This window comes from Anabas testudineus, chromosome 23 (assembly GCF_900324465.2).
Source record: "Anabas testudineus chromosome 23, fAnaTes1.2, whole genome shotgun sequence".
Lineage (NCBI taxonomy): Eukaryota > Metazoa > Chordata > Actinopteri > Anabantiformes > Anabantidae > Anabas > Anabas testudineus.
This window is the reverse complement of record NC_046631.1, coordinates 458,228-480,945: the sequence shown is the minus strand read 5'-3', so window position 1 is coordinate 480,945 and position 22,718 is coordinate 458,228. Positions and strand designations below refer to the sequence as shown.

At 38.3% G+C, this 22,718-nt stretch overlaps 1 protein-coding gene across 3 annotated transcripts in view; it reads left to right on the top strand.

The window, feature by feature from the left end:
• Window positions 1-7,220: 7,220 nt before the first annotated feature.
• arhgef39 (Rho guanine nucleotide exchange factor (GEF) 39) overlaps window positions 7,221-22,718 on the top strand; it is a 50,332-nt gene continuing 34,834 nt past the window's right edge. The window contains exons 1-5 of one of the 3 annotated variants that reach the window (XM_026364257.1): window positions 7,221-7,260; window positions 8,697-8,853; window positions 10,658-10,752; window positions 15,317-15,437; window positions 16,357-16,475. In XM_026364257.1, the coding sequence (XP_026220042.1) occupies window positions 8,719-8,853; window positions 10,658-10,752; window positions 15,317-15,437; window positions 16,357-16,475 (470 nt within the window). In that variant the 5' untranslated portion in view covers window positions 7,221-7,260; window positions 8,697-8,718. Of the gene's footprint in view, window positions 7,261-7,543; window positions 7,648-8,696; window positions 8,854-10,657; window positions 10,753-15,316; window positions 15,438-16,356; window positions 16,476-22,718 lie in introns of those variants that run through there. The other 2 variants (XM_026364258.1, XM_026364256.1) reach the window with 2 other exon arrangements.

Below are 22,718 nucleotides of genomic sequence, written 5' to 3'. Positions count from 1 at the left end.
TATTGTAATCCTAAAATGTCTTCTGGCCTTCTGTTAGAGTTTTTCACGATTGCTAAAAACAATTTATCCAGGCTTTTGAACTAAAATTGTAAAACCATAACACCATTTATCAAAAAGCAGACCCAATCCACCTTGACAGGAATCACTGGCAGCACTTGGGGGCATGAAACACCATGATGGTGGCCGCTGTTCTGCCTGCTGCATGTGATAGTGAGATATGGCATATTTGCTCTTGCTTGGACTGGTTGTTGTATGTTTGCACTGTGCTCTGCTCACTATTAGTATTATTTCTGCTGTCATTATCGTTCTTGCTACAGTTAATATCATTACTATCATCATTAATGTTATTATTGGTTGTTTTTTGTTATAATTACTATGTATTTTTATTTTTTATTTTTTAATTATTATATATTTATTGAATGTATTATATTATTATTATTTCTTCCTTTTTGTGTGTGTGTGTATTGTTGTTGCTGGTTGTACTATTTTTAGGTGTTTGTCTCCTTCTCTTTGTCTTTCCCTGTCTCCCCCCTCTGTCCTTCACTTCCCTCTGTCCCATCTTTCACCTGTACAATCCTGAAGCTGGTTATATACATGTGTACTGGACCATTACAGTAAAAACAGGTCACCAATCAAGAGGAGTGTACTGAACCCTAATCACACCTAAAAAAAAAAACACATCATACTTTTGAAATAACAAAAAAGGCATCCCGTAATGTACTACACTGCCAGACAGAACACAGTAAAAAAAAAAAAAAGAACACCCAATGTTCTAAACTCTAAACACTATTCCTTGTTTTGAGATGAGTCAGATTTGTTGAGCTGTCACCGCAGAACTCTACACACAAATCCCCTAACTTCTTATTGCATACAGCTTGTGATCATTTTGAAAGCTCTAGGATTCAATATTGTTCATTCAAGTCAGCACAGCTTGTGCTCAATTAGCACACAGTTCCCCAGGTAAAAACACTATAAGTCAAAACTGAACACACATCAATCAGGTCCTTCAATAGATAGATAAAAGGGCCGTGGAGTTTTGGAACAATGGCTCCATAGGGAAATGAAGGAATAGGTCAAAGAGGGAGAGGAGGTGTGATTTTGTAGGACTCGGCACATATCGATGTGCCATCCTGGAGGAGTTGGACTGCCTGTGCAACCTTGGTAGGGTCCAGGTACTGTATCACGTCATACTACCAGTAGTGACACTGACCCTAGCCAAATGCAAAACTAGTCTAATCACATTGTTGCCCTTGTAATGCGCCTGTACACCAAAGTGGCTGAAACTGGTTAACAACCCCATCTGTTACTTAAGTGAGATTCATATTTCAAAGGTTTAATACTTGAACCTATATGATTAAAAAGTATTCATTTAATTTTTTGACCAGCGTATTTAGAATGGTAAATGGTTTATAGCACTTTTCCACCTATCTGTTACTCAAAGCACTTTTACACTGCATCTAATTCACCCATTTGCACACACACACTGATCTGACTCACCAGGGACAACTTGGGGCTCAGTACCTTGCCCAAGGACACTTTGGCAGATGTTTGACAGAGGGAGCTGGGAGTTGAACCACCGATCCTATGAATTGGCAGACAACTGCTCTACCTATTGAGCGACAGCCACCCTCACTGTGAATGGCAACAAAGTGAGGTTAGTTGACTTCCTGAATGTACTAAATTCATGTCTTTTCATCAATGGAGTTTCAGGGCAGCTGTTGCTCAGTTGGTAGGTAGATGGTTCGACTCCTGGTAGCTTCCTAGTCACACATCTCCCTGGACAAGACACTGAACCCCAAACCCTTGGCGCTTTAAATGTGGCAGCCCGTCCATAAGAATCAATTATTATTGTTACGATTTTTCCCTTACAGCACATGCATATTCCAAGTTAAGATGCCAGGAGTCACCTGGCTTAATTTTTGAAAGAGTGGTTCAAGGAGAATGATGCATCATTTTCACACATGGATTGGCCACCACATACTCCAGAAAATAACCACTTAACCATGACTTAATGGTTACCATTTGACAAAAACAGTATTAAAAACAAAATAAAGGTGAAGCATTAATACACACCTATATGAAGTCCTTTTTTTCTTTTGATAAATGATGGAATTCAACATGAATAAATACTTATCTGCCACTACCAGTATCCTGCTCAAAAGGGACTATTTGCCAGTAATATTTCCCCTGTAGTCACCAGTCACTTAAGCGGTTTCTGTCCAACATTGCTCATTTTTATTTATTTATTTATTTATTTTATTTTTATTTTTTTTACTTTTCAACTGATTTGATATATCTCGGTCTTGCAACCTTGTTTCATATAACATCTTACAGTTTGCCTCCTATATGTTGAATGATTCATGACTTGCAATTCAATACTATTGGATTGGGGAGATGGGGACGCTAAAGATGAATTACAAAACATCACATTCTTTCATCTCATAAAGTTTTCTTTACAAAGTGCAGAGGTCAATTGTGAGTCCTCTGGCAATAGTTGGTATGAATAATACACAGAAGGACTCCAAAACCTTGGGAGAGTTTCTTCACTTGTGTAGATTATTGACGCGTTTACTTTTTTTCTTATACTCTTTGTCTGTGGTCTCATGCACGTGCATGACTCTATTGCCTCCAGGCAAAAGATGCCTAATTTGCACAGATCTGTTTTGGGGCCAATTATTATAATACCAAATGTACTGGAAACACAATAAAATTGAAAACAATAAAGAGTGGGCTTAACAGTATCATGCATTTTAATAAAATTGTCATCAAAGATGTATTTTACCTGTTCAGCAATTTACAGAGTTTTGTTTTACTCTCTTCCGATTGTACCACAGTACCTGTAAAACATAAACATCGGCTGTGGCTCAGGAGGTAGGGCAGTCGTCTACCAATCATGGGATTGGTGGTATGATTCTCAATATCTCCTATCACATGTCGACCGATTTGGAAACTCGGCTGGAGCCACCTAGCCTAGTTCCCGTTATCTGTCCTCCGGCAGTTCCAGAGCAGCCAGGAAGTCAGCCTAGCTGGGTGACAGTTCTCAGGAAGAATAACTCCAGACACATGCCCAAAGTTCACAACTAGGTTCATGTTTCCAACAGATTTTCCCCAATCAGCAACACAACCGCTGAGAAACCTACTCTGGAACTGGCAGCTCTATAGTCAGAAACATGAAGGTAGAGACTCCAGCAGCCATAGTCAAGTGTATTCCCGAGGGCAGAGCGGGCGACGTTGAATCCCATTTAAAACTCCTGTGTTCAGGATAAAAAAATCCACTAAGATAATAATTCACACAGGAGTTAATAATGTAGAATCAATTCAATTCAATTCAATTCAATTCAATTCAATTCAATTCAATTCAATTCAATTCAATTCAATTCAATTCAATTCAATTCAATTCAATTCAATTCAATTCAATTCAATTCAATTCAATTCAATTTGTATAGCGCCAATTTACAACAGAAGTTATCTCAAGGCACTTTACAGTGTAAGGTTTAAGACCTTACAGAAAATATTTATACAAAAAATTATAGAGAAAACCCAACAATCCCATTTGAGCAAGCTTTAGGCAACAGTGGAGAGGAAAAACTCCCTTTAGAGGAAGAAACCTCCAGCAGAACCAGGCTCATAGTGGGCGGCCATCTGCCTCGACCGGTTGGGGTGAGTGGAAAGAGAAGAGAGAAAAGAACAGCAGTCAATAAAGACAACAATCAGTCTGTACGTTTGCTAAAATGATGTCGGAGTCTGTAGTTCTCTCTTGGCCCCTTCTCAATCTGACCGGTGACGACATGTTTAGCTGCATGTTGTCATTTAACCACTGGCAGGTAAAGTGGTGTCCCGCAAAAAATGTGGGCTACATAGACAACTGGCAAAGTTTTGGAGGAAAACCTGGGCTGATTAGAAGAGACAGCATCCATCCCACAATAAATGGTACGTGTCTACTATCTAGAAATATAGCCAAGTTTATTAAACGACCTAAACCCTGACATCTCAGAGTGGAGCCCAGGACGCAGAGACGCAGTCTTACACGCCTCTTTTACCTGACTACTGCATGACGAATATGTCTGAATAAGTCAACCCTTCCCCAAGGCAAATTAATTATCATAATCCTAGAAGCATAGTTTGGGGTGGAGGAGTAGCAGCAATATTCAACTCATACTTTTTAATCAACCCCAGACCTAAACATAGTTTGAATTCATTTGAGAGTCTCACTCTCTCTGATCCAAACTGGAAAAGTCAAAAACCAGTCCTGTTTGTTATTGTGTACCATCATCCGGTCCCTTACTCTGAGTTTTTAACTGAATTCTCAGACTTCTATGACTTCTGATTTAGTTCTTAGTGCAGATAAAGTCATTATTCGTAGTGAGTGACTTGAACATCCATGTAGATGTTGATAACACTGCCTCAACACTGCATTTAATTCACTATTGGACTCCATTGGTTTTACCCAAAATGTAAATAAACCCACTCACTCTTTGAACCATGTACCAACACAGAGGAGGGCAGTCAACATACAGCTCCAAGGCCAAGGATACCTGTTGAAAAGTACAGAGAGGGAGACAGAGAGGAGGAAGCACAACTACGTGAGATACAAGACACAAAGTCAATGACATTGCAATGGTGTCATTTGAATGGATAGAGGAGAGGAGAGGAGAGGAAACTGAATTGAATTAAATAGTGCATCAAGGCCCTGTATATTTTTCAATTAAAAGTCAAACTTTTAAATTGTTAACACCATAACCCTGATTTGTTAACATTCATAATCCGAATTAATTTTTGTTTGTTTTTAAATAAAGTGAACAGCAGGTGCAGGTGGGACAGACCACTACACACTCTTTAATGTACTCCTTTCAGGAAGGCCACCAGAAGTGCTGCTGCAACCACCAAGGTGTGGCCCTCTCCATGAGAGCTTGGAGGAGTGGCACCACTAAAGCACCTTGGAGTGTTGATGGTGCACAACGCAGAGTGTGTGAGGAGCATGCACTTCCTCCAGGCTCTCCAAGCTGGTAACTTCTAGGCAGGTGGAAGCAGGTAGGATAAAATCAGGTTCGGGGTTAATAATCTTTAGTACAAGTACAAGACAAATTTCTCCAAATCGTCTCCTGCTCTGATTATATGTGTTGTGAATATTCACTTTTGAGAAGATGATGGCGCCTTGCACCAGTTCAAAGGCTGAGGAGATACGTAGAAGTGGGTACAGGGGTTTAACAGTGATTTGGTTCAGACCACAGAAATTAATGCTGAGTCTCAGGCCTCCATGGTTCTGTGCTCTTCCTATCTGCATAGGTTCAGGTGACAATGGTCAGAGAGATGCTCTCTTAATCAATCTATCCATTGCTCTATTCATGTGCTGGAATCAAAACAATATTCATTTCTGTAGTGTACTTTTTGTGTCACATTTGCCTATTTCCCCAACTGGAAATATATGTCACCTGGGCTTTCTCCTGCTTCATGTGTGAATGCACAAGTCTGTGCAATGTCTGGACCTGATCCACCAGAGATAGTCCAGAGTGCATATGTAAAACAGGCTAAAGTGTTAGTCAGTGTGGGGTAATGGGCAAAATACAAACTAGAGACTAGACAACTCAATGTGAGGGATGACTCAGATGGAAAGTAGACAGGAAGGAAATGGCAGGGAATGAGCAAGAGGGGCTGGGTAATGTAGTTCTGGCATTCTGAGGCGATGAGAGAAAACTGGCATCAAGTGGGTGCGACGAGCAGGGCCAGAGCATGATGGGTATTGGAGTCCATGACACATTGGGGAAATTGCATTGTGGACAGACTGCCCATTTGATGCACCAAGGGTTCAGCTTTCAGTGTCATGTCCAAGGACACCTTGACAAGTAGCAAGGAGACCGGGAATTGAACAACTAACCCTGTGGTTTGTAATTGTGGTGTAGGTGTTTTGTCCTAACTATTTTTAATCAACTAAATAAGTGCTGGTATTCTTTGTATTATTCTGGTATAATCTCTTACAGAACTTTTCAAATGTATGTACTGTACACTTATAACATTTAGCAGAAAGTTTGAAAGGCAGTTTAGATTTTTCAGAATCATATTTAAACAAATGTGTAATACAATATAACCCACATTATTTTTTTTTATTAGTTTAAAGACAGCGATCCATCTCCCATTGTATTTTGGAGTGTTTTTAAATTCAGATTCAAACCAGAGGTCTTTGAAAATAATTATGTAATGTAATGTTGGTATAGATAAGGGGATTTGGTCTTTATATTTAAGGAAATGTAAATGATCTTTTACAATTATTCCTTTAATATTAGATTTTATGTTATAAGAACGTCCAATTGTTTAGTTAGTAAAATGAGTAAAAGAGCCTATATACTCATATAATTCCTCCCCTGGGGCAGGTGCCCGTGGTCCAGAACTATGCGGCTATTGTTATGTACACATTTTCCTTTAAGGAATCCTTATAGAGTTGTACCAGTATTTTTTCTTTAAAATCTTGTTAGACAAAAAATTCTAATGCAAGTAGGTTTGGGTCTCACTAACATCCTATTGTTTGTTTAGATATTAGCGTAATTACTGCATACCTTGTTTCACAATTAATTATAGTATAAAATTTAAATATGCATTCCTGAATTGCCTAGATAATTAAAATAATAATTTAATTAAATAATAAATCTAATTTTTTTTCTAATTGATATCCCTAATTGTAGTACCTCCCCAGTTTAAACAGTAGAGTTTCATCAATACAAGAAATCAAGTTTTCCAACTTATATAATTTCATATTTGACTTTGAATAAGATGATGTATAAGGTTGTTTATACTAAAAGATAAAAGGTGTAATAATACTTTTCTAAAGGAAATCGAACACATTGCAAATAAGCATTTCATGAATCAACACAGTTGAATTTTTAAATTCCTCCAAAACACAAACTTTAAATAGAATTTACCAACCAAATCATTGTGAGATGTAAACTCATGTGTGTCTGTGGATAATTGTAACACAAACAAAATAAAGAATAAATAATTAATTTCATTTACACATATTCACACGTGTATTTTTCTTTCCAAATAATTTTAATCACCACAGTATTGAATAACCAAAAAATGAATTTCTGGTTAACCATTTGATTTATTCTTTTGTATTTCCTGGTTGTTGTATGTGTACAATAAAGTTAAATTAAAAAAAAAAGTGGGAGCTGGGCAGTACCGTCGTTACAGAGCAGCCAATTAGCGAGCGCCTCAACATCGCGACCCGGAAAACAGCTCATTTTGAAAAGAGCGCCTTCGTCGATGGTAAGCTGTTATTATTTTGATGCGGTATACCTGATGTAAAGACATTTGTTATCAACACAGTACAAAAACGTTACTGTAACAAATAACCTTAGTTTATTATTGGTATTTTTGAGACTGTTTCTTAGTTTAAATCGCTTTTTCATGGCAGATAAAGGGCGTATGCTTGAAAGCATAAACTTTTCATATACGTCACACCGTGGTAGTAGAAATATCCAGCTGATGACCGGAGCTCGAGCAAATTGTCATTCATTATCTTAACGCTAGCTCCTTTTTATATCCACAGAGTAATGTTGAGTTTCACTGAAGAACATAAAAATTCTGTTGTTGCATTGGTATGGACACTTGTTATTGCTGGGAAACCACCAGCCCCTGCTTGGATCTGGGAAAGTATGTGCTCTTAAGAGGTTAAGCAGGTTACTGCTTCAGATGGTAAACAGATAAATGGTGGTAACATGCTTTTGACACAGTTTGCAGTGCATGCCACTCTGATCAGTTGGACTTTAACTAGCCAGAATATCTCCACACCAATGAATTTCTCTGACCCTTCGTTTAAACATTATCATCGTCTTGATTGCCCCTGCTGCTGCTGCCTGTTCTTGTGTGTTTTATTATTATTATCTGTATTTATGTTTAATATTAATAATTAAGATGTGTAAGCAATAACATGACATCCATGTCAGCTTAAAGCCATTTTTATACAAAAGCAACTCGATCTATTAAATATTTTAGTTTTTTCAAATATAGCATTTTGTTTGTAGAATTGTGCTGTATCATACGTTCCACGGAAATTACTGCTATAAGTACCGGGTGGGTAGAAAGCGCTATATAAGTGCAGACCATTTATCATTTACTCTGGCGCATAAATGCAGTTAAGGACAGTAGCTCACTGTCCTTGTGTGCACAAACAGGCTTGTGTCTTTGTTATATTATTGATATATATTATAGTAAAACTTCAGCCTCTTTTAACAGTATGTTGGATAACATAACTGGTATGATAAGATAAGTGCATTAAGTTTTTTAAAAAACAACCTAACGTGGTTGTTTATGAACCTTTAGGGAACATCGTTTCCCATGAGCCCCAGGCATTTACTTTCACATGCACACATCGTGGTTCAACAGAAGCGGTAAAACCATGTGTGAGTCGACTGGGGGCAGAGAGTTCATACTTATTTGGAATAAAGGTGGATCGAAAAGGTGTGAATGATACAGATGTTTGTAAACAACACAAATTACAGCTAGAATGTTGAAATAATGACTTTACGAGTGAGAGCGATGAAGTGTGGATTAAACTGTGCTACGACATTAAACACCTCTGCTCTGCGGTTCTCACTCTCTATTCACTCATTCACTGCTCCCTATATAATGTACACTAGCTTATCAGAAATGCAGTGCCTGTCCGTAAACCACACGTGGTCTTTCTGGTTCTGTCTTTACAGTGTCCCTCATGTCACTATCACTATGAGTCGCTTCTCCAGTCCACGCAGCAGTATCGAGGAGCAGAGGGATCTCTGGGAGAGAAAACGCAGCATAACAGCCAAGGAATTGGTGCAGACAGAACAATGCTACTGCCAACAACTGCACCTGGTCACCACTGTATGTATTCTATAAGTCAAGAGCACTGGTTTGACCTCAGAGTGGTTACACTAATCAAACAGATCTAACAGTCTCAAATCAGTGTGACAATTGTCTTCCTTTTGCAATGATCCTATGTTAATTTATTTTATTATATATTTAGCTCACAGTGCTGACCACTAGTAGAGGGGAGAGGGGAAAAAAGAGACATGTCTTTGTTTTAAAGGCAAACCAATAGCCACATAAAAAGAATAACTACTTAATTCCAAACAAATAATCATCAAAAAATTGTTAGTTATATGGTACCAAAAAAACACCAGGTAGAACATCTCATAAGTAATAAGGTTAATTAGCAACATGTCGGTATCATTATCAGTTTACTATAAAGTTAGTACCCCAGAGAGGCAAATGATTGAGCAACAAGAAAAACATCTTATACAAAAACATAACTACATATCAAAATGAAATTACAGAAATTTGGAATGTCATCATCTACAGTTTCATTAAAGGATTAAGTGAATCTAGAGAAATTGGACAAGGCCAAAAAATCTGATGGCAATATTGAATGGCCTTGATCTTCAGGCCCTCAGGTAGTTTCATTGCTTGATCCACAATGCAAGTTAAACCTCTACAATGCAAAGAATGACAGCAACCGCAAAAATACATTTTGCATTTCAACAACATGTAGAAGAGTTTAGGTGCTAAACCTCTCCCCCATTTGGCACATTATGAAGTCATAAAAGGGCCCTGAACTGTTGAGCAGCTGAAATCCCATATTATGCAAGAATGATAAAGAAGTTTATTTTCTATGCTAAAGCAATTTATCTCCTTAGTTGTTAGTAGTTGAAGAGCTAATGCAAAACAGTGGTAAACATGCCCTAGTTGTGTTGTCGGCATCAAATGCAGTGTAGTAGTACAGATTAAACCCCAGACAAATCAATACAGTTCAAATGAGAATTTATTATAAAATAATACTAATTACCCAGACAGTTCTGTGTGGAAGCCTCAGGCTGGAGCACTCTGTTTTTCTCCTATCTTCCCCTATTTCTGGCTACTTGCCCGAATGGCTCTCAGTCCGACGTCACTCTGTTAGACTCCAGAGACCGTTCAAACTTGGTAATTCTCAGCCTCTTGTTATTTAATTTGGCCAGTCATCCCACTTCTTCCCGAATATCAGCTAAGTCGTCGCGACCCAAGCATTGCTTTAATTAATTGCTCTGTTCCTGAGACATCCACGGTCTCCCATTCCAGATATGCATTTCATCCAGGCCAGAGTACAAACAGCTGAAACTGGCATAAGTGTGTTTATCTAAATGTGCATAGCTACTTTCTGAGTGTGAATGTGATACATATGCAATCGTAAAATATGTAAAAAAAAAAAAAACTTAATTACATTTCTCAACACTTTCCTGGTCTTTTTGCTGTTTTCGATCAAATACAGGTTAAAATGATTGTTAAATTATTGTATTCTGTTATTATTTACACTTTCCGCTGCTTTCCTGTATGTATACTACATTAAAACACACTCTTACTGTACCATACATAGCAACAGACCCAAGGTAGAACTCATGGTTCTCTTTCTCCCTGTGGAGAGAACAGAGTTTTTCCACCCACCACTGCAGCCTAATTTTTACACAATTACTTACCCTCCACCCATTCACTCCAATTAGGAGTCATTTTAGGCTTAATGCACTTTCAGTTTGCTAATCCCATTTTCCCTTCAAATGACTTGAGACGAGCACAGCTGTCTATTTAGTGTGTTGTGTACACAATCCCTCTTTACTTGTGCTGTAGTTTCATAGTGTCATTCTCCCTTCTCTGACAGTACTTTGTGGAGATCTTGAAGGCCAAAGGAACCCTGAAGCAAGACATTCAAAAAAGCATCTTCAGTTCAATTAAAGACATTGATTCCATAAACCAGTAAGTATCCTTTTGAATAATTTAAAGTATATGTGCGGGGAAGATGGTGATGAGAGAGGGTTGAGGATCAGCAGGTTGTCTCTTGTGTTATACTGCAGTCAAGATAAACTCTCAGTTTGCTAAAGCAAGTCCTTATCTTTACCATTAACTGACATCAGTGATATTGTGTTCCAGTATAAAGGTGTTTTCTTCCCTGGTGCATACATTACTGCCTATCAGGTGTAATTACTCCAAGTGATATCACATGTGAAGAGCATTATTGTTAACATTGAAAATTCATGAATTCTCTTTGCTTACCTATCCTGCTTTTGAGGGTCCTAGGGGGAAGGGTGGATAATTGGCAGTCTGGCTGAACAAAAGCTGAGCTTAGCACATATATAGATGTCAGAATGATCTTGGTGCTGCAAAGCTAAAATATACATGAACACTGGAAAGAATTAAGATAGTTTGGTTACATAAGTAAAAGAGTGATGTCTGAATTTGGTACACATACACATGAGCCATTAGATAAAATAAAATATGTATGTTAAATATGTCCCTTTTTTGTTTGTCTTTCAAAATGAGGCTGAAAACTGATCAAAGTTTAGGATAAAATGTATTTTTATTTTAAAAAGAAAATGTAGGTGTATTCATTTTCATATATTTTTTTTATGTTTAAGCCTTCTACAAATGAAGGCATCCCTGACTGAAATATTTGGTTGAGGTTGTATCCACCCTACAGTAGCTTTTGCAGAATGCATGCATTTAACATGAATTAATGTGACATACAAAATTCTAATCCTCTATGCTACTGCTGATGCCCAATTTAATTGCTGAAAAAAAGTCTGAAAAATATAATTCATTATTTAATATTTATCATAATCGCCTCTGGCAGTGAGAGGGGGAAAAACGGAAACAGTTTTCCCGCCCTTTGCCCTCGTTAGGACTCTCTAAGCTGCTTCTGCATCTCTTGAGTATGAACAAAGACTACGGTGGCATGCAATTTCATTAAAATCTATTTAAATCAACTTCAGTGGCAAAGTGCTCTTTTTTTATTGCATGTATGAACAGAAGTCTCTAGAAACATCATTATAGAGTAGGATGGTGTGTGCGGATGTGTGTACGTGCCTGGGACTGCACGTGTGTGTGAGCGCATGCTCCTGGTACTTCCTGTAAGTTTGGATAATAAGCTCCTTCACAAGTGTCAACACCTGCAACCAATTTCATCCCTGTAGCTGTAATGCCTAACAGGCTGAATGTCTGGTTTGCCTCTGCCTTGATCCAGTTGTTTGTTTCTGAGTGCATTGGGGCTGTTTTTACTACAAAGTGGCCATGGATGCCCTTAATGTAAACCCACCACCTGGGTCCCTTCAAATGACACTACACTACTAAACCTTTTGTTACCAGTGAAGCGATCAGCTATACTTTGCTTAACCTTGGCACTTTCCCTTAAAAGGTGTCTTTGCTGTAAGAAATGCTATTTGAAATCCATTCTTCCACTGATGCAGAACATCTCAGTTGATTCTCAGGCAGTAATAGGTGTTAACACAAACTCCTATGCTGTTTGAAAGGTTGTACATCACAGAATTCAGTCTCCCCTTCCCTACACCACCTACAAATTGTTGCACCTATTGAAACATTTACTTAATTGAATATAGCCAAAAATATTTTGAGGGAATTTTTCCTTCAAATCCTCTGTAAGTTGATGAATTCTCACATTTTTCTTGACCATTTCATCAAGTATTAAAGTATTAACTTTAGTAATTAAAGTTGTGATGCTGTGTACAATAAAAATTAAAACAGAATGCAGTGGCCTAAAAGCCATTTAAAACCTACTGATTCAAAATAGTGCAAAGACAATTTGAATTAGATAATGTCCTATTTCACTATGACATTTGGTAGTAAACAGTGTGTTGTCAGAGTGGAGCCCAGGACCCCCCTCCCAAAACCCCATAGAGACAATGTCTGCTCCCCGAACACCTAAATTATTTATATATATATATATATATATATATATATAAACACACAAGAGGAGTAATTTAAAAGAACTTAATGAAAATAAAGTCAAATCACAGAACAAAATAAAAAGAAAACTATCAAATGTGGACTGTTAAATGTCAGATCTCTCTCGTCTAAATCCCTGTTAGTGACTGATTTGATAAGTGACTATCAAATAGACTTTTTTTTTTTTTTTTTTTTACTGGAACCTGGCTGCAGCAAGAAGAACATGTCCGTCTGAATGAGTCAACCCCCTCAAGTCATATTAATTATCATGTTCCTAGAAGCACAGGTCGGGGTGAAGGAGTAGCAGCAATCTTCCACTCAAGCTTATTAATCAACCCCAGACCTAAACATAGTTTTAATTAATTTGAGAGCCTCACTCTTAGCCTCTCTGATCCTAACTGGAAAAATAAAAAAACAGCCCTGTTTGTTATTGTGTACCGTCCCCCTGTCCCTGAGTTTTTAACTGAATTCTAAGACTTTCTAGCTGACTTAGTTCTTAGTGCAGACAAAGTCATTACAGTGGGTGACTTTAATATAAACGTTAGTGCCCAAAGAATGAGATCAGTTGACTACGTAAATATACCAGGTTATTCCATCACCACCACAAAGTCCAGACCTTAACCCCATTAGGAATCTTTGTGATGTCCTGGAGAAGACTTTGCACAGTGGTCTGACTCTCCCAGCCTTAATACAGGATGTTATTAATGCAACTCTGGACGGGAAATGTTGAGAAATTGCAGAAGCTTATCAAACCGATGCCATGGCGAGTGTGTGCTGTAATCAAAGCTAAAGGCGCGTCCAACTAAACATTAGAGTGTGTGATTTGTTTTTTTTTTTTTTTGTTGTTGGACGGGCAGTGTAGAATTATGTAGGCCACATAATGAATCCCTCATGAGCAAGCATTAAGTGACAGTGGAGAGGGTGAGTTGCCATCATTAGCCTTAAACAGTTGGAGTGATTGGGAAGGAAGAAAACAACAACAACTTGTAGACAAACTTCATTTCAGTGACTTCTGATTGGTCGTAATGTTTAATATTAATTCAACATAAATTTTCTGACTTTGGGTATCATTCACTCCTGCATGACTGAGTTAGCATTAATTTTTTAATTTTACTGTATTTATTGTATGTTAATCCTTACATAGGAGCTTCAAATAGGATTCAACTTTGACCCTAATCTGGCCCCCAGAATTACATTTGAAGATGGCCACTGAAGTCTCTAACTTCACATTTCAGACTGTCATGCTGCCACTTGCCAGAGTGGGCTTCTTAGTGGATTTGTCACTACATATGTCAAATTCAAAGACACAGAGACTTAATTATTATCCACTTCCCCCCAGCAGTAAGAAACAAGCTGAGTGGAATCACCTCATAAGAAATAAAAACAAAGGCAAGTGGTTTGTAGACTTCATTTCAAAAACTGAGAAAAACTAAATGTTTTTCCATGTTTGGTTATTGATACCTGTTACTTTAATTTGGCAGTATGGAATAAAGTTACTAACAGCTAATCTCATCTGCTGATTGACAGTTTAGGCAGCAGACAAGTAACCTAAAGGTACAGCAAAGAATAAAAGAAACATGGGAGTCATACTTGGGCGGCTGGTAATAAACCTGGGTGACCCTTATACTAGGATAGTAAAGTCTATGTGTGGGAAAAACTGAAATCTGTTCTCAGGTCTCTCCTTTGGCTATTTCTCAATCTACTGTTTATAATTTAATTAAAAGATTCAGAGAATCTAGAGAAATTTGTACGCAAGTGACAAAACCTAAAAAACCTAAAACCTCTACTGAGTGGTTATGATCTTTGGGCCCTTAAGCAGCACTATATTAAAAAGCAGACACAATTCTGAAGTGGAAATTATTGCATGAACTAATTTAAGATGGACTGGGGCAAAGCAGGAATGTTTCCTGTGGTTTGAAATACATTTTGCGAAACATGGATTTTACATCCTCTGAAAACGAGAGGAAAAGTTTGTTATACACAGTATACAGTTCAAATGCCAGCGTCTACCACTCTCATTTTTGGTGTCTGTGGGGGGGGGCATTAGTGCACTCAGCTTGGGTAATTTATACAGATGAAGTGCTTAAAAGTGTTGGTCTCTGGCTGTGAATGGGTCACCTACACTGCATCTGAATGTCATCTGTGCTGCAGCGTGGCCTCTGTTACAGTATGATGTCTCTAGGTGGTGCTCAGCTTCTACTCACAGCACCCTGTGCATACACAAAGTTGTATCTCATGTCACAACGCATTACTGTTGAGAAACGGAACAAGGATTTAAGCTCCTGTTAACTGTGGTTGTTACTGTCTGTGGATTTGTCACATATGTACTGTTTTTTTATTTACATGATTTTACATCATTTTCACACATGGATTGGCCACCACAGAGTCCAGACCTTAACCCCATTGAGAATCTTTGGGATGTGCTAGGTCCAACCCATCATCAATACAACATCAATGTTGTTACTATGATCAATCATTTTGTTGAGTTTTTAAGTTTCAAGATTTCTTGAATCGTAAAACTTAAATAATTGTATCTAACCTGTTATTTATTTATAAATATTATTTATTTATTTATTTTTAGATCACTGCTGGTCCATTTGGAAAATGGCTACTTTGGCAAAGGCTTTGACCAGTTCTGCCCAAATCTGCAATACTACACTACATATGTGGACAACATCTATAATGCCAGCAAAGTGCTCAGGGTATGAACCCAGTTTTCATTTCCATTTCCGCATGGCTATCGCAACTTTGTGTCAGACTCCCTGTCCTATTTCACAAGCTATTTATTAGAGTTTAATAACTACTGTACAGAAAATGACCAATGCATTTTTCAGTTATTGGAATGAATACACAATACCACATGTCAATGGTGCGCTTTTATTATATGTACTTTGCAGCATAGTGGAAGTAGTTTTCCAGAGGTAAGTTCAGATTAATTGGTTATGCAGTCTTCATATGAACTCAGTTCAATTCAATTTTATTTGTATAGCGCTTTTAACAATTGTCATTGTTGCAAAGCAGATTTACACAACCAAAGTAACTATGGAAGTGTAAACATGTAAATATTTACTTCTGAACAAATGGTGACAGTAATGATAGTGTGATAGTCACAGCCAGGTGTGATGTTTTAATCTTAGCAGCACTGCTGTGACCAGTGCTTTCAGATACGTAAGAACGCAAATGTTCACTGACATAATTTTTAAGTTATGGGCTACTGAGTGTAAAGAAATGAGAAAAAAAACTAATTTAAACAATTGTATTATCAGGCTGCAACACAACAAAATTAAAAATGTTTGTGAATGTTTCTGAATGCACTGTATTCTGTAGCTCTACTAATTATTTTTTCCCATCTGACATAGTGTGTGGTTCTAAATGTCCAACAAATGTCATCCGTTTTTATGGTTACTGTGTTGCTAATGATTCTATTTGATGTTGCCAATTTACAAAATACATAGTTTTAAAGTTTGTATTCCTACTTTAATGTTTCTTAGCAGTGAACAGCTCAGGAAAAAGCTAACTGCATTGTAGAAAATATTCAGTATTCACTATTCAAAGTGGAAAACTGCAGCTTGTACATGTTCCTGTATTACTCTGACGAGAATGTATTGTGTGTTGTTTTAGATCCAGCTTAAAAAAAACAAGGCTTTCAGACGTTTTAAGGAACTACAGGAAACCCGACCAGAGTTCAACAACCATAAGCTTGAGGACCTTCTTCAACTTCCCATTCAGCGGATTGATCAGTAAGCTACTTTCCTGCCTTTTGCGTGAATAAAAAGAATAGATTAGGGTCATTTTTCTTAATATAAATAATTTATTTTACAACACAAGCTGGGTAATTAGGAGTTAAATTCACTGCTGATAACAATGATAAACTACCTTAAATTGACACTGGTGCACCAGAAGGGCATTTTGTTGTTTGTTGTTGTGTGCCAAAACAATGATCCTTTCTAGACTGAGCTGAAAAAACTAGCTGCAAACTAGTACATGCTGTAACTGACAGGTACAGTTAGGGGTGAGTGATTTTAGAAAATATTCTACTAGATTTTTTATTTTTAATTTTTTTTTACGAATGTTGTGATTAATTATATAATTGTTAAGACCTTAATATTTTGTATTATTCAATAACAAGCAATAAGTATATGACCAACACAATAATAGATAGGTTAAAATAAACTTTTTTTTTTGCCTGTAGACCAGGCCTGAAATTAGGTGAGGTATTGAATTAATGAAAAATATTTTTTTTAACTACCATAATCAAATTAATATATTGACTGATTTTTTTAACTTGTAACTCTTTACCAATGTGTGGAAATCACGAACACCAACAACAGTGCATTAGTTCTGTCTTTATTTCAGAAATTGTTGATTTAGTTATGCTTTGAAACATTTCAGGGAGATTAGCAACAGTGCTGAACTTTATCCATTTGTAGACAGTCTGTCTTACTGTGGACACATGAACATCAAGTCTTTTGGAGATACTTTTGTAACCTTTTCCACCTTCATGTAAGTCAACAATTCTTGATCATAGGTCTTCTGAGAGCTCTTTTCTGCGAGGCATCACATCAGGCAGTGCTTCTTGAAACCAGTAAACCCAAAACTAGCCGAACTAGATCATCCAATCATCCACAGTTGTCACCTTACCTCGCTCTTGCTGTGTTGCTAGGAATAAGAGAAAATTGTCACTTATGGATGGTGAACAGGGCTTGGAATATGTATATTTATGTTGTTGCGTCTCTTAAAGAGATGGAAGCCATTGGGTTCACATACTTTGGGATATAACTGCTCTACGCTGAGCTCCATTATAACAAGGGGTAGGCCCATAGTAGTGCTCACTATAGCGAAGCAGTATGCTGTATGCAAAGGCTGTACACCTCCAGAGGTCTTGGGGTCATTGCCATACTTGCTGAGTACTGAGTGTGTAGCTGTATGCTTGATTTTGTCTTTTATTTGTCGAGGGGGGATTTCAAATTAACTGTTTTATGTGCTCAGGTAGTTCCATCTTCTCCAACAGCTGAACACAATAATGTTCTCCAAGACAAGGTCAGAGTTAATTTCTTTTAAAAGAATTGTGGAAAACAAGTGTCCTCTCTATGTTATCTGCAGGTACTGAGTTGTATATCACTTAATGATCTGTGTCACATTATCTTTCAGTTGACCCTGTAGTTCAATGCCAACTTTGTAGTGAGGCCTGAGATGAAAAAAAGTTCCCTAGTTATGGTGTGACAGTTTTTTGTTGTGAATTATTAGTTAATTCGATTGACCCTGAACATACAGTGGAGACCCCTCTTGACAGCTGAGTTTCTTTTTCCAATTATTGAATACGAGTTTGTCATAATCAACTGACCCTTACAAACCTATTGACTATTTTTTACTATGGCTGTAGCTGTGTTTTTATAGTTCAAGTAATCAGTGGAGGCTTATGAATTAAATAATGTGGGGTGGGGTTGCACTACATGAATCAGCTTGTGTGATATATGTTAAACAATGTTTTTAATCCTTATACCTTACACCTACAGTAACATTGCTACTCCCTTATGCAGAAATCTCATAATTCACAACACAAACACGTGCAAAGACTAATTTTGAAGCGGTCGATTCATCTTGTGTTCCCTGCATAGCTTTGCTTTGCCTATTTTTTCTGATCTGTGAAAATGATATTATTCCATGTATATTGCAAAAGGTATAGTTGAAGAAAGGTCTACGGAAATGTGAAAAACGTGAAAGGAGAGGATTGTTTTTTTTTTTTGTTTTTTTTTGTCGCTGACACTGAGCAACTTTCATATGGAGGAATTGGACAATATTTTGGTCCAGTATTCAGTTCTCGTAATACATTCATGGTTAAAGGATGCACATGTCTCACAAGTTAAATGTCAACTGTATGAGTACTTTCAAATCAAAGTATTTGAAATGATCCATGATTAATTTCCTTCGAATTTTATTAATAAAAGAAATGGAAGTAAAGTAGAAGGCTAAATTTGCCAGCATTCAGTGATAAAACGCGCAGTTATGGTGACATAACATTCTGTATCAACAGATGTTCACAAAGCACATATTAAAGCTAACCAATTTGCTTTCTTCAGTGATTGTGTGACTTGGATTTTGGTCTTTTTGGCCCTCATGCTCAGTTACCGAAAAACATACACAAATCCTTGGCCATAAAATTGAGTGGAAACCTTGATATTGCTTGCTTGATTTTGGAAACATAATCGAATTGTTAGTTTTTTGTTGTTTTCTTTTTTTCTTCCCAATATTGCAATTGCGATTATGCAATTACATTTACATTTACATTTAGTCATTTAGCAGACGCTTTTATCCAAAGCGACTTACAGTGAAACAAGGCAGCAAAAATCTAAGCAAAGAACACATCAAAGCAAGTGCTTATCAAAAAGTGTTACTGTTCAGAAGGAAAGGGGTGTTTTTTTTTTTTTTTTTTTTTAAGTGCAAGGAGATGCAGAGAGTTCTGTTAGCAGTTTTTTAAGATTGCAATGGGGCTGAGCGTGCAGAGATAGCCATCCACCCTGGGATCATGAGCTGAACAGTTTCCTTGGTTGTGTGGTGCTGTCACCAGACACGTTCCCTGGTTGAGCGCAGTGGACGGGAGGGGATGTAGACCTGAACGATTAAATTGAGATAAGATGGAGCTGTGGAGTTCACCACTCTGTAGGCAAGAGACAGAGCTTTGAACCTGATCCTTGCAGCCACAGGAAGCCAGTGTAAAGATCTGAAGAGCGGTGTGACATGAGACCTTCTAGGTTGATTGAAAATGAGGCGTGCTGCCGCATTTTGGATCATCTGGAGGGGTTTGGTCGTGGATGCCGGTAAACCCATCAGTAGTGCATTGCAGTAATCCAGGCGAGATAAGATCAACGCCTGTACAATGAGTTGGGTCGTGTATTCCGTCAGATAGGGTCTGATCTTTCTGATGTTGTGGAGGGCATATCTACACGACCTAGCGACTGTGGCGATGTGATCTGTGAAGGTCAGCTGGTCATCAATGATGACCCCCAGGTTTCTGGCTGACTTAGTAGGGGATATCACTGCAGATCCAATGTTAATGCTGATGTTGTGTTGAGTTGAAGGTCTGGCAGGGAAGACTAGAAGTTCAGTTTTGGGTATGTTGAGTTGAAGGTGTCTTTTTCTCATCCAGGCAGAGATGTCAGAGAGACAGGCAGAGATGCGAGATGAGACAGTTGAGTCATCCGGCGGAAAAGACAGGAAGAGCTGTGTGTCATCTGCATAGCAGTGATAAGAAAAGCCATGAGAATGGATGATAGAGCCTAGAGAAGAAGTATAGATTGAAAAAAGAAGAGGACCAAGGACTGAGCCCTGCGGTACACCGGTGGAGAGGTTATGAGAGTCAGAGACACGCCCCTGCCAGGATACCTTAAAGGTTCGTTCGGACAAGTATGACCGAAGCCAGGCTAGAGCTGATCCAGAGATGCCCAGGTCTGAGAGGGCAGTCATGAGAATCTGATGGTTCACAGTGTCAAAGGCTGCAGATAGATCTAATAGAATAAGGACAGAAGATTTACCTGCAGCTTTTGCCACCCGTAGGGATTCCACAACAGTCAGAAGTGCCGTCTCTGTGGAGTGCCCACTCTTGAAGCCAGACTGATTGACATCAAGGAGGTTATTCTGGGAAAGAAAGTCAGAGAGTTGGTTAAAGGCTGCACGTTCCAGAGTCTTGGCCAGGAATGAAAGAAGAGAGACCGGTCTGTAGTTCTCCACAAGGGAGGGATCCAGAGAAGGCTTCTTCAAAAGTGGAGTGATCTGGGCCTGCTTGAACGAGGTGGGAAAGGTGCCTGTTGTGAGAGAGGTGTTGATGATCTGTGTAATGGCTGGTATTAGTGTTGGTGCGATAGTTTGAAGAAGAGTAGAGGGGATCGGATCCAGAGAGCAGGTGGTCGGGCGATTGGAGAGGAGGAGAGTGGATACATCGTCCTCTGACAGTGTTGAAAAAGTGAAGTGAGATGCATCGTCAGGTTTAGTAAGCAGAATGTCATTGTCAGGAGGAGTGAACTGGGAGCTGATGGCTGCCACCTTGTTGGTAAAAAAGGAGGCAAAGTCATCAGCTGTGAGACAGGTGGGTGGTGGAGGTGGGGGTGGATAGAGTAGGGATTTGAAAGTTGAGAACAGCTTTCTGGTGTCTGTGGTGTTGCTGAGCTTGTCCTGGTAATAATCAGTCTTCGCCCTGGTGACACTGTAAGAGAAGGATTGAAGCAAATCCTGATACTCAGTTAGAGCAGGTTGAGACCTGGATTTGCGCCACTTCCTCTCAGCACTCCTGAGCACCGTGCGTTGTTCACGGATCTGGTCAGTGAGCCACAAGTTGGAAGCTGAAGGACGAGCAGGTCTGGTAGATGTCGGGCAGAGACTATCCAGGCAGAACGAAAGAGTATCGCAGAGCCTGTCCGTGGCTGCGTCGGTGTCGTAGGTGGATAAAACCTGCGATGAGGGCAGCGCTGCAGAAACTAGGGAAGAAAGCTGCTCCGGGTTGAATTATATTCAATTATGTTTTGAAGTTCCTTATCTTTTGTATTATTCAACAAACACAAGCAATAAACTGTATAAATAACACAAGCACACACAATAAACCATTTATACCGAAGTGTGTGCATGTGTAATGCTGACAGGGGTCTGCTGGTCATAAAGCAAGCTTAACACCAAGTTAAGGAAAAGTCAGATGTGTCTGTTGATAAAACATAACGATGCAAATGTTTCTACAAGGAGGAGAGAACCCCCCTCCCCCAATGTAATGACTCAGGATTTAAAAGAGCCAAAATTATGCAAAATCATCAAATCAAAAATTATAATATTTGTACAAATATGTGACTCTATAGTGTATGTATAACATTGCTTATGTCTTTAAAGCAACTATGCATTTCATTTTTGAGCTATTATATTGAATTACCCACAAGCCCATGCCATGTTTTTGAACCTGTGCAACCTGTCCTAATTGCAAATTTAAATCCTCAATGCACATATCATATTCTAGCTCCATCATATCTTAAAGACCTCATAGTTCTATATTTTTCAAGAAATGGTAAATGGTCTGCACTTATATAGCGCTTTTCTACCTAGCTGGTACTCAAAGCGCTTTAAACTGCGTCTCATTCACCCATTCACATGCACACGCACACACACATTCACACACCGATGGCAGAGCTGCTATGCTATGCGGGGGCAACTCACTCACTCCAACTGGTCAAGGCAGATGGCCGCCCACCCTGAGCCTGGTTCTGCTGGAGGTTTCTTCCTCTAAAGAGTTTTTCCTCTCCACTTTCGCATAGTGCTTGCTCAAGTTGGGTTTTAGGGTTTTCTATATAATTCTGCATACAGTTATATTTTGTAAAGTCTTAAACCCTACACTTTAGTGCCTTGAGATGACTTATGTTGGGATTTGGCAGTATACAAATAAAACTGAATTGACTTGAATTGAATATGCAATGTAGTTACAAAGATTTTTCCTCCATCTCATACCCCATCATTATTTTCATCATTATCATTATTTTTTACTGATGTTTGGATACTGGATACTGTAATGTAGTAAGATCGCTGCCCTCCATGCGGGAGACTGGGGTTTGAATCTCAGTTGTGGCCTACCTCTAGTAGGGATAAAACCATCTGCCAAATGATGAAATGTAAATGTAATGTAAAATTTATATAATCTGCATATAACAAAGGAATTGACAGCTTCTGTTGCAGTGGCAGTCACATTCCTTCACCAGTGCATGCTTTCTAAAGCTACTTTTTTCAGTAGTTTTTTTGAACTGTCATAAATACGGTTCGGATTATAATTATTGTCTCATTATCATTTTATTTGCTTTGCTGCTAATGAGCAGGATTCCATTTACATTATTTGACATGTGCTACAATAATGCTCATTAGTGTTCCCTTTTTGTTACACAGTTGCTTTAATTAGATCTCCAACCTTAATATGAATAAGGGCATCCTTGCTAATGCCTGTAATGTATTTGTCATTG